The 12,248-nt window shown below is 32.6% G+C and overlaps 1 protein-coding gene across 2 annotated transcripts; it reads left to right on the plus strand.

Annotated features, from left to right (window-relative positions):
• Positions 1 to 949: 949 nt before the first annotated feature.
• LOC121268908 (putative RING-H2 finger protein ATL21B) lies at positions 950 to 4,084 on the plus strand. Of its 2 annotated transcripts, XM_041173178.1 has the most exons (3): positions 950 to 1,547; positions 1,647 to 1,727; positions 3,447 to 4,084. In XM_041173178.1, the coding sequence occupies exons 1-3, from the start codon at positions 1,046 to 1,048 to the stop codon at positions 3,920 to 3,922; spliced, it is 1,059 nt and encodes a 352-aa protein (XP_041029112.1). In that variant the 5' UTR covers positions 950 to 1,045; the 3' UTR covers positions 3,923 to 4,084. The 2 variants fall into 2 exon arrangements, with proteins under 2 accessions (XP_041029112.1, XP_041029110.1); XM_041173176.1 differs by having other exon boundaries at positions 953 to 1,727; positions 3,447 to 4,083.
• Positions 4,085 to 12,248: the final 8,164 nt, after the last annotated feature.

A 12,248-nucleotide genomic window follows, 5' to 3' on the forward strand; every position in this document is an offset into this window, starting at 1 on the left:
TTTAGTTATTGAATTTAATTTTTTCCTTTTTTAACTTATTTTTTATAGTATTTTAGATTTTTTTAATTATTTTTTTACATAATTTTTTTTTTATTATTTTTAAACATGAGTGGGCCAATCTGAATTTCAGATCGAGCCTTAAATGTTGGGTCATGGGCCCAGGCCCAATCTGAGTAGGCCAAATGGGGAAGCCCACTTCAACTCTGATTGGAGCTCTGAGCTTTGACTCCAATCTCTGACTCCAATCAAAATTGGAGTCGGAGCCCACCCTATACATGAGGTCTTGTCGTGATATCTGTCCACATCCTGTATCTGATCCTTAAACGTGGTGTGGCACTATCACGACATACGTCTACAGGGTAGTGTGAGGGTAGGCGAAGTTCTATCTTTCCACATCGAACAATTTCCTGTGTAGACCCTGGGCCTTCTTCATCCTTATACAATTCATGGGTCAACAGTACTGCTAATCACTGGGCCTCCACGATAAGCTCAACTCGCCCAGGAGGGATGTAAATATCCCTTCCAACCTCAATTACTGATCACCTCCACTTACGTATAGACTATCTTGCTTTACTTATCATCACTTCGATCTATCCAATATTCTCCCTAAAATTTGTTTTCCCTCCATCCACCTTGCTTTGCTTGCCTTCAGATTGTTATGGTCACGTCCCTAGTGCACCCAAGTCCATTCCCGACAGTTATCTAATAATATTTTCAGCTTGGAGTTTTTTCCTTTTGAATGATTTTCAGCTTGAAGTTGAAGGTTAATAACTTAATACTCTATATTTCCAAATAAATAAATAATAGCCAGCAAGTGTCCTGACTCCTGTATCCTTATATCTTCCGAGTCAAAATCCCGTTATACCCTCGAGTCCAGTTTGTTGGCAACTTTTCCTCCGAGGACTTTAAAGAGAAAGTCTAGGGCCTTCCGACTTTAAAGAATCTCCGACTCGTCTGACCTTTCATATCTCAAGAAACTTAGCAACCAAATTGTGTATCCCCCCGCAGGCCCATTTTTTTTGTACCTCACGAGTCACTCGCTCAAATGGCTTCCTTCCAAAGCTTCTTATTCTTCATCTTCATCTGGGTCTTCCTTTCACGGATAGAATCAAGCACCGCAATCTGCAAAACTTCATCTTGCGATGGCAGCCAAAGCCCGCCGGTTAGGTTCCCTTTCCGACTGAAAGACTCTCAACCAAAATCCTGCGGCTATCCGGGATTCGATCTCTCGTGTAACAACCAAAGCCAAACGATTCTCACTCTCCCTTACTCTGGAGACTTCGTCGTCGAAGACATCGATTACCTGGGGCAGTCCATATACATCAGCGACCCGAATCACTGCTTTCCCAAACGGTTCCTGGACAACTTCAATCTCTCCAACTCTCCTTTCCAGTTCGAGGTTCCTGAGAACTTCACCTTCTTCAACTGCTCGTCCAACGCGACGATGATGTATCTGTACTGGCCGATTTATTGCCTCAGCGGGGATGATTACAAGGTCTTGTTTACGACGACTTTGTACACTGATATCTTGTCGCCGCCGACGTCGTGTAGGATGATATCGACGGCTGTCACGGCTCTGCTTCCTTTTCCACAATCACAACCTGTCCAGTTGATCTGGGGTGTGCCCAATTGTCAACGATGTGCAGGGAGCGGCGGAGATTGTGCTCGCGAGAATGATTCGAGTCTGGAAGTTGGATGCTCCAATATTCCAAGCAATCATAACAATGGTACGTACGTTTAATTGCTTTCCCAGACAAAATTACTTTTGCCAGGTACTTGGGCTAACATGGTAGATTGCTTTGGTTTCCCTTTTTGTTTTTCCCCTGTTGTTTGATTCACCAATGACCAAAAGGATAATTCACAGAACAGAAACAAAAAATAAAGAAACAAAGAAAGAAAAATCAACACCATTCTGATAAGCTTAAAACAATAAATATTATGTTAAAATGATGAAATGAACATATAATCTCTCTAAAGTGGTTTAAAGAATTGAAATGATCGTTAGATGTTAAAACTACACTGTATAGTATATTTATCTCCTTAGCTATAACCGTGAAAAGAATAACTTATTAACAGAGCTAGGTTTGGAAATCAAAATCAACATCTTAATTAATAAAGTCAGAACAACTGGAAGAGAGGGATGCAGTGCCGGCCGTGGTTCCTTGGACACGTTTTCAGGGGGTGGTAGAATATCTCTTTCTTTAACAACCATGTGTAAACAATTAAGGGTTGGTTTGGTTTTACAAAGACATGTTTCAACATATCTCATATCATCTTATCTCAATATTAAAAAATCATTCAAATACAAGCATTTTCTAATTTCATATTTTTTTAATTTTTTATCTAATTATTATCTAATCATTATAATTTTTTCAAATTTTTAAATAAAACACAAAAAATAATTTAATTTTTTCAAATTTCAAAATAAAAATTATATTCTAATTTTATAATATTTTTACTCAAATTTTTCTCTATCATTTTTTAAGATTTCATAAAATATTTTAACTCAAATTATTTTATTACTGTTTACATATTTTTCATGTGTAACCATATGAGACCTAACGGTTCCCATCAAACAGATGATCACACATAGGGCTCTAGGTGAGTTTATTGTTTTTTTAATTTCCTTCATCATCTAATAAAAAAGCCATTATTCTAGCTAGCCAGTTGATTGGGGTGGGAGATCGCTTTCTTCGAGAGCTAGCTGTGAACATGAATTCCACATCACAGGATGATCACACGGAGAGAGATTGAGAAAGCGAGATATGAACAAAAACAAGAGTTTAAACACAGGTCGGTGGAGTAGGACTAGTTCATCACAACACAAAAATGTCTCAAGAGCTGCGCGACTGCTACCGACGACCGTGCTGCTATACTTATTTTCCTAGAAGTTTTGGACCCCACTCAATTTTTATACCGGTCGTAGTCAAAGGCAGCAGTGTCGGCATTCTCTATTGTCCAACCCCAACTTGTTACTAAAGAGACGTATGTGTATCGGCCGGAGGTTGACTACAAAACTTCCGCATCATCTTTCTTACTTTTATAGAAAAATTTTATTCATTACTTTTACACACTATATATTATATATATATATATATTTTTTCTCTTACCAAATAAATAAAATAATTCAATTAATTAAAAAGAATAAAATTTAAAAATTTAAAAATAAATAAAATATAATATAATTTATGATACGTGGGAATGATTATTAGTAAAACTCATTTAAGGCTTTTGGACCCAAGCGTTTAGGTAGATTTAAATATAATAAAAGAACAATTATTTAAACTACGTCAAGTAATGATCACATTCAATAATCTGACATATTTTAAATAAATTTAAATATTAATTAAATAATTTAAATGTGTCGAAATTTATTATAATAAACAAATTGAACGTGTTTATTTTTAATTTTTATTCACAATTTATTTATTAAAATTTTGTTTTAGGTGGTCTTCCGAGGAGCGTGAAGTACGGCGTGGCGATAGGCGTGGGAATACCCGGAATAGTGTGCATGATTGGGCTCGCATGCTACCTATGCGGTCTCGTTAGGGTGTTTAGCCGCAGACGCCATCCAAGCACAGAACTCTCCATCTCAATTACTCCTCAACGCACCATGTTTGCAACGGGTCTTGACGGACCCACCATAGAATCATACCCAAAGACTTTGCTTGGGGAGAGTAGACGTTTACCCAAGCCTAATGACAATACTTGCCCCATATGCCTCTCCGAGTACCAGCCCAAGGAGGAACTTAGAACTATACCCGACTGCAATCACTATTTCCATGCTAATTGCGTAGATGAGTGGCTGAAAATGAATGCCACCTGCCCTCTTTGCCGGAATTCACCAGACGGTTCCGTTTTGGTTACCCCTTCGGCTTCGTCGTCGTCGTCATCATCGTTGTCATCTATATCAATAGTGTAAGCTTTTCCCTAATCCATTGTATAGAATTTGTTTCAATTATGTCGTTGGATTGTTTGTTTTGTGTGATAATTAGGTAGATCTTAATTTTTGGATGATTTGAGATGACATAAATTAGGAGATATAAATACTTAAAATGAGAAATGTGATCATGTTTTTTTTTTTTTTTAATTATTTCTTTTTTCCAATTTTGTTGGGTTGGACCAAAATTCTGCTTTGTTTAGATCTTCATCTACTCTTAACTCATCATTACCATTTTTTCAAATTTCAACACAAAATATAATAAACAATTCAACTTTTTCAGATTTTAAAATAATAATAATATTAAAAAATAATATTCCAACAATATTTTATTATCTCAATTCAACTCAACTCACTCTAATCATTCTCGTTTGCTTTTGTAGATAAATTAAGATGAGATGAAATAAGTTGATATTAAAGTTAAAAGTTGAATAAAATATTGTTAGAATATATTTTTTTAATATTATTTTTATTTTAAGATTTGAAAAAATTGAATTGTTTATTTTATTTTATATGAGAATTTGAGAAAATTATAATAATTAGATGAGATGAAATGAGTTGAAATGAGTTATGAAAACAAACACATATTACAAATTTACTTGCCTTTTCTGATTTTCAGATAAAAAAATAATAGCTTGGATTTTTTTCGAAAAATGATTTAGCTTTTATTCCAAAAGAATGCATGAAGCAGTTGAACGCCACGTGTTGTATGTGTCGAAGAAGTCCACATCAATCTAAAATCATAGAGGCTGAGTTTTCCTTAAGCAAATCTAGCTGACTTGTGGTATGATAGGAATTATTTTAGTACCTTAAGACTTTAACTAATTGCATTTAGCACTCATTTTGCATTATTTTCTCTCTCTCTCTTTTTTACGTGTGGGCAAAGCCTATTTTAGAAAATAGATTTGCTTTGGCGGGTGTATTGGGGTTTGATTTCTGCCTTAGACAATTAATTGTATTTAAACCTATTTACTAACTTATGAAGTGTACGCAAACATTAAAAAAAAAAAAAAAAAACCTTGTTGGGGTAGGATTTTTTATTTTTTTTTATAGATTAATATCCATATTCTCATTTTTAAACATGTTATTCTTGTTTAAATTGATCATAAATAGTTAATGATCCGTTAACAAAAATAAATATTGAAAAAGTATGAGATGTAATTCAACCATTATAAAGTGGATGAATCCTACCAAGAACTCAATTGCTGAGTTGTTCTAGTTCTGTATGAGTCAGTACCGAGATGCATGTGTTAATAACACTTGCAATGACAGTAAATGAAGATAAATGATTTAGGCCTAAAAATATTTCGTAAAAATAAATCTATAAATTAACATGATTTAATGTAATATATTAGATTATAAAATTATTTTAATTATAAAATAGATCTAATATATCATATAAAATAATATCAATTTATAATTTTTTTTTAATAAAATTTGTTTATAACCGTAAAATCAATGATTTTTTGTCGCTCAGTACCCAATCACTTGTGCACTTGCACACCTACTTTAGAAATGCCTCGTCAACACCGATGGTTGCATGCTCCGTGTCCTTGCAAATTTTACATGTAAAGAAAAAGAAATAATGTATTCATCATTTTAATTTTTATCATTATTTTATTATCTTATAATATCACATTAAATGATAAATTTATAAGTGAAATATAATAAATAATTTATAATCACTTAATATCACATTATAGATGATAAAAAAATGATAAAAATTAAAATAACGAGTAGTATTATTCAAAGAAAAAAGTAGGTTAATATTAAATAATTTAAAAAAATTTCATCAATCACTATTCAGTAATCACACTCTACATTTTATAAAATATATCTATATATTTTATAAAATTATAAATATAAAGTGTGAAAATGAAAAAATGATTGCTTCATAGAATTACTTTTAAATAATAGGGAAAACCACTTTTAAAAGAATTAAAAAGGCAAACTATCAACTTAGGAAAGAATAAATAAAATAAAATAATTGGGGCAACATGCATTTTTATTTTCGATTTCGATTGTTGAATTTTTACTGTTTTAAATTTCTTTTAATTCTTTTAGAAGGTAATGTGAAAAGACGCATAAGTACGTAATTATTGGTATTGATGTGACGTTTTTAATAGATTGAAGCAGTTTGATAACTAAGATTTCATTTCTATATTTTTATATTGAGTTAAATTCTTTATAAATAATAATGAATTAAGAAGGAGGTACAAGTTGTGTAAAATTTATCTAAAATGAATTTAAATATATTTAAATGTGAAAATAAATTTATATGTATTAATACAAATTTTAAAAAGATTGTAGATTTTACATATAATGAAATATTGAATTAAAAAAAATTATGAGTCTCACATGTGAAGAGATTTTAAATTAAATTAATTTAATAATTTAAGAATTGAATGTTTAAATATTAGATTAATTTAAAATTAAATTGAACTAAATTAATTTAAATTGAGTCTACCAATCAATGGGAGCCTAAAGGATTGAAAGAACATGGAGATGGAAGACGTGTTACAGATTATTAATATTCTAGCATTAAACCCTTTTGCTTAATTTCCCTAAAACTCAGTTTGGTTGAAGTCTATATATGGGATCGTAATTGGTATTTCAAATTTTAGAAAAAAAGTAGAAAGAATCGGCTAAAACATTGACTTGGCGGTTTGGTTTGGATACACAAAATTATCTTATTTTATTATTATAAATTTTTTAAATTTCTACGTAAAATATAATAAATAATTTAATTTTTTTATTAAATTTTAAAATAAAAATTATATTAAAAAAATTATATTTTAATAATATTTTATTCAACTTTCAACTAAACTTTTTATCTCATCTCATTTCATTTAAACTGCGTAATTAAACTGTTCATTTTCTATGTCAATAGGCCGTACACATGCATGGATTTTTTAAGTCAATTAATGGAGACAAGGGATGCCCGATCCTTATAAACCTAAGACACGAAAATCCCCTTTCGGAGGCAACAATCCTAACTCTGTGGACAACAAAAATTGCATGGCAATATTCACAACATCTACGCCTATATAAGAGTAGTGCTAAAGCAATGGATTATTATAAAAATAATCTCACAAATTAATATAATTTCAAATATTCATTGTATTTGTTTTATATTAAAATTAATTTTACAATTTAATAAACTACATTACTTTATATGATCACTTTGTAACTAGAATATTTATCTATTTACGATATAACAATGCCTGCCCAGCGTCTTTGCCGTTATTTTCTTGCTGGTTTATGGATCAGCGATGGCCTTGTCCACGTACGACAAAGTATACAGTGAAATGCATTATTGCCTTCCTCACCTAAGGGGCAAGAGGCTGAGCCATGATCAACTACTTGCCGTGATGGTGCTAGAGTATTAGCATTAGATTAATCATTTTTATCTTTAAAATTTGATAAAAAATATATATTTTTCATAAATTTAAAATCTCTCTATCCATAACCTCACATTAGATTAACCATTAGATTCATCAAAATAATAATATAATGTAATAATTTTAAACATAAATTCATCAAATTTTAAAGATTGAACTCATTTGATGAGTCCAATGCTAATGCTCTCAAGTGCGTCGATTGGAAGGCTAAATGTGAGTGTCTTAGTTAGCTAGCCAAGCAGCGGCACAAGACTATTAGAGTACTAGTAGGGAACTCAATAAACTTTAGTCAAAATTTGACTAAGAAATTCATTTTTACAAATTTAGCTAGCCACTTGTTAACAATATCAAATAACAGGTTCAATAAATCTTTCACTATTATATTAAAATATTGATTTTAAACTTTTCATTTATTTTAATTCTAATTGTAATTTGAATTTATCAAACGGTTATATTTTCTAACGGATATATTTCTTCAACAGTTATGTTTTCTAACGACTATATTTTTTTAACGGTTATATTTTTTAATTGTTATATTTCTCCAATGGTTATATTCTTCCACTATAAAACATAACATTTCATCAACAATTTCATTCACTTCAACTCAAGTGTGTCTATAAAACATTTTCTTTTCATTTATTCTTAATGGATTGTTCAATTTTTCACAAAATGATACTTTTCGATTCAGGTCTTGACGAAGAATTTGAGCTAGTGAGACAACTTGTTTTGGCAGAAGAAGGATCAAGCTCATGTGGTTCTTCTAAAAAATCACATAAATTCATAAGGTGAGATCAATTGCAAACCCACGAAAATCTTTTTCGTGACTATTTTGTTGATCCTCCAATCTATCCTTACAAATATTTTCGAATGAGGTTTTGAATGAGTCGTTCTCTATTTCTTCGTATCCAAGCTGCGGTAGAAGCTCATGATCTTATTTTGTAAAAAGATGAGATAATTCTGGAGGATTTGATTTTTCTTCCCTTAAAAAAATAACAGCTGCTCTGAGGATGCTTGCATATGGTGTCACGACTGATTTTATGGATGAATATTTGAAGATTGGAGCGACTACTGCATTAAGAAGTCTAAAAATATTTGTTAAAGCAATTGTTTCAATTTTTTCTAAAGAGTACTTAAGGAAACCCAACAATGATGACATTGTTAGACTGCTCGCAACTGGTGAGAAACATGGATTTCCAGGTATGTTAGGGAACATTGATTGTATGGACTGAAAGTGGAAGAATTGCCCAACTGCTGGACATGATATATACTTTGGTCATATCCATGAACCAATAATTATTTTAAAAGTAGTGGTGTCTTACGATCTATGAATTTGGCATTTTTTTTTAATTACCGAGATCTCATAATGATATAAATGTACTTGATAAATCATTTATATTTTCTAACATTGCTCAATGGCTTACTCCGACTGTTAATTACACTATTAATGGTCATAACTATGTAATGAGATACTATCTTGCTGATGAGATTGATCCGCAATGGGCAATATTTGTTAAGATCATCTCAGTTCCTCAAGAAAACAAGAAAAAAAATATTTTACTGCAGCCCAAGAGTCCGCAAGGAAGGATGTGGAGCATGTTTTTGGTGTGCTTCAAGCACGATTTGCTATAACTTGTAGACTTGCACGATTTTTTCACATTGAAACGCTCAATGATATTGTGATGTCATGCATAATTTTACATAAGATGATCATTGAAGATAAACAGGCTGACAATGAAGAAGAAGAGTTCGAAGATTTACCTTATCTGTTTAAAAAATGGGAAGATTTAACTTAGCTGTGTAAAAACAGCTACGAGTTACAAGTGATTGAAAACAACTTCTGCTCTAAAAAAGTTTTAACTCTACTATCGCAATTTATACATAATTATGGCCATAAAAAACAGAAATAACCGGCAAAGAGATCTCATACCCAGCAATTTCATAAAGTAAAACTTGCATATGTACCAACATGTGATAGCTAACTCGCATGGTCATTTTATATACTTTCCAAAAAGATATTTTCAGACGATATAAAAATCAGGTAAAAATAAAACATACTCTCAAACTATGCAACAGAGGCAGTGATCAATATGCTTCACAACCAGCACAATAGGTACATACTAACGCACAATCACTTCTATTTAAAGAGATACTAACGCCCAAACTTGAGAACGGAAACCAACCAAAGACAATGCAACATGATCCAAATTAGTGTGGAAGCATTAAACCGCCAAACAAATGGCAGCATGCACATCTTCAACATTAACAAAAATAAAATGAACTTCCTTTTGTAAACCTAGCAATTTCTTATATAATCCCTGGTTCTTTCCCTAATCCCTCCTCCCCTCTATTTTTCAAGATCTTCATATTCCAACATGAGCCTAAAGTTTCAGTTTTGAAAACGTTTCTAGCAACCAACATTAGAGACGGAAAGCTGGCCATCACATTTTCTTTTCATTAATTCCCACTAGCAACTTCAAGGAAACAAAATCAAATCTTACATCACCTTCCTTTCCTCCAACCACCAAAATCTTACATCACATTTTCTTTTTAGGTATCAGTCCAAAGCAGCAAAAAAAGGCAAATGAGTCATGGGGATTGCAGCAGGCCTCAACTAAGCCGATTCCCAACAAGAATTAACACCAGCAGCAGGGCTAATGAACTTTGAAGCCAAAGGAGGCTTCGCAAAGAGATTTGTGGAGCCTATTTAAGAGCCAGGAAACTTTCTCAAAAAGCACTATAAATCCAAGCGATTGTTCAGGCAATGAAGCAGAGAAAGGAAAATGTAACTAACTAATTAAATCAAGCGGGTGTTAGAAAATCCCTAAATCTTGAATATCCATCTTATAATAAGAAATACCGAGAGAAGATAAATGGAACTAACTAATTAAATCCTAGCTCTGAGACAGAACACATCAAGAGAACAATTAAATCCTAGCTCTGAGACAGAACAAATCACAAGAAAACAATTAAATCATACCTTTTCGAATTTTAATGGATGTTTTATGAGATTTTACTTTTTCGAGGCAGAACCCAGGATTTTGAAAAAGTTAATCCATTTTAGCTCTGGGATTCTAGAGAAAGGAAAATGGAGATTGCATGGCTTACGGGGGCTTTAAAGTCCTAGTTTGGTCAAGGATGAACAATCGGATTCCAAGACTTAAAATCGTAACCCAGGATTAAAATCATTAGGGAAGATTGAAAATCGCACAATCACTAGCCTGGAATTAAAATCGCACAATCACTAGCCTGGAGTTAAAATCGCTAGGGAAGACTGAACAAAACAGAGAAAGAAAAATGGAGATTGTGTGGTTGATGGTGGTGACTCCGACTGACAATGGCGTTTCGGGGCTGCGAGTGGGAGTTGATGGCGTTCCACAGTTCTGACTAGGAGTCGATGGCGTTCTGTGTGTTGCGATGGTGGGAGTCGATGGCCTTCGTTTTTGCGATGGTGAATTTTGTTCAAGCTGAAAGAGGGGAAATGAAGAAAGCCGTGTTTATTTCTTGGAATTTTTTTCTTGTGCGGGAGAGAGAAGGAGCGGGAAGGCAATACTTTAGTTCATAAATAATATTTGACCAGCCAAATTTAGCTAATGAATTCATCTGAAGATAAAATTACTGTTTATTCAGCCAATCCATCGTTGCACTTTAGTTATTTTTTTTATTAAAATTTGACTTTGTTAAGCCCGTTACTACTCTTTTTAGAGTGGTCTAGTTATTTTTAATAAAAATTTAATTATAATTTATTTTTTTTTAAATTTAATTAGTCACTTCTCAATAATACCAAATAATAAATTATCCAAATCTATCACTATTTCATAATTTTTACATTTTCATTTGTTTTAATTCTAATAGTAAATGAAATATTTATTTCTTATTATAAAGTCCACATTAATTTTTTGACAATAACAACTGATAATAACAACTAAAATTAACTGATAATAATCGACACTTCCACGTTTTTCTTATGAAATTTACACTAGAAACTCTAAAATTAACTAGTGGTGGATACCATTTCCAATCCAACCACCAGTGATTGAAAACGCTACTAGAAAACAGATTGTATTTCCCATATTCTTTCGAGAAACCGCAGATGGATGTATGAGAAAACGATACTGTTTCCAATCCAACCACCGGTGGCAGACGATTGTATGAGATGTTGGTGTGCTTCGTTTTTGGCAAATCTATGTCAAGTTTTAAGTTGTGTTTGGATGTTGAAGTGAATTAATTTGAGTTGAAGTGAGATGATAAAATATTGTTAGAATATTATTTTTTAATATTATTATTATTTTAGAATTTAAAAAAAGTTGAATTGTTTATTATATTTTGTGTTGAAATTTGAAAAAATTATAATAATGAATTGAGATGAATTGAAAGGAATTAAGAATACCAACGAAGCATGCTGTGAGAGGAGCTGTTTTGTGGAGAGAAACTAGAGCGCGCGGAGAGCATTAAATTTACTGTAGAATTGTAGATATATTGTGCAAGTCTCAAGCGGAAGAGAATAAAATATTGTGCAAAATGATTTGGTCAGCAAGGAATACAGGACATAATATACGAGAGAATCCGAGGTTGCCCATATTATGGAATCAGGTCATTAACAAGGATAAACGGCTGAATGGGTAGGTGCCTGGGTCTCTTCTTGAAAGCACACAAAAAGCTTCTTGAGAACCGCCCTGAGAACACGGCCCCGTTTTGGGATCCACCGAGGGGCCACAGCAGCAGCAGCTGTATTGGAAGCAGCAAATGCGTCCATGTCGGACTTGTTAGCTTCTGAGATGAGAGCAGTGGGTGACAGTTGGATTAGCGCTTTGCGGCTGAATGAATGCAATGTAATAGAATGGTGCCAAGCAGACAGCCGACGAGGAAAGTATATATATGCGCGTGTCGACCGCGTTGGACGAGGGATC

The sequence above is a fragment of the Juglans microcarpa x Juglans regia genome, chromosome 6D (assembly GCF_004785595.1).
Source record: "Juglans microcarpa x Juglans regia isolate MS1-56 chromosome 6D, Jm3101_v1.0, whole genome shotgun sequence".
Lineage (NCBI taxonomy): Eukaryota > Viridiplantae > Streptophyta > Magnoliopsida > Fagales > Juglandaceae > Juglans > Juglans microcarpa x Juglans regia.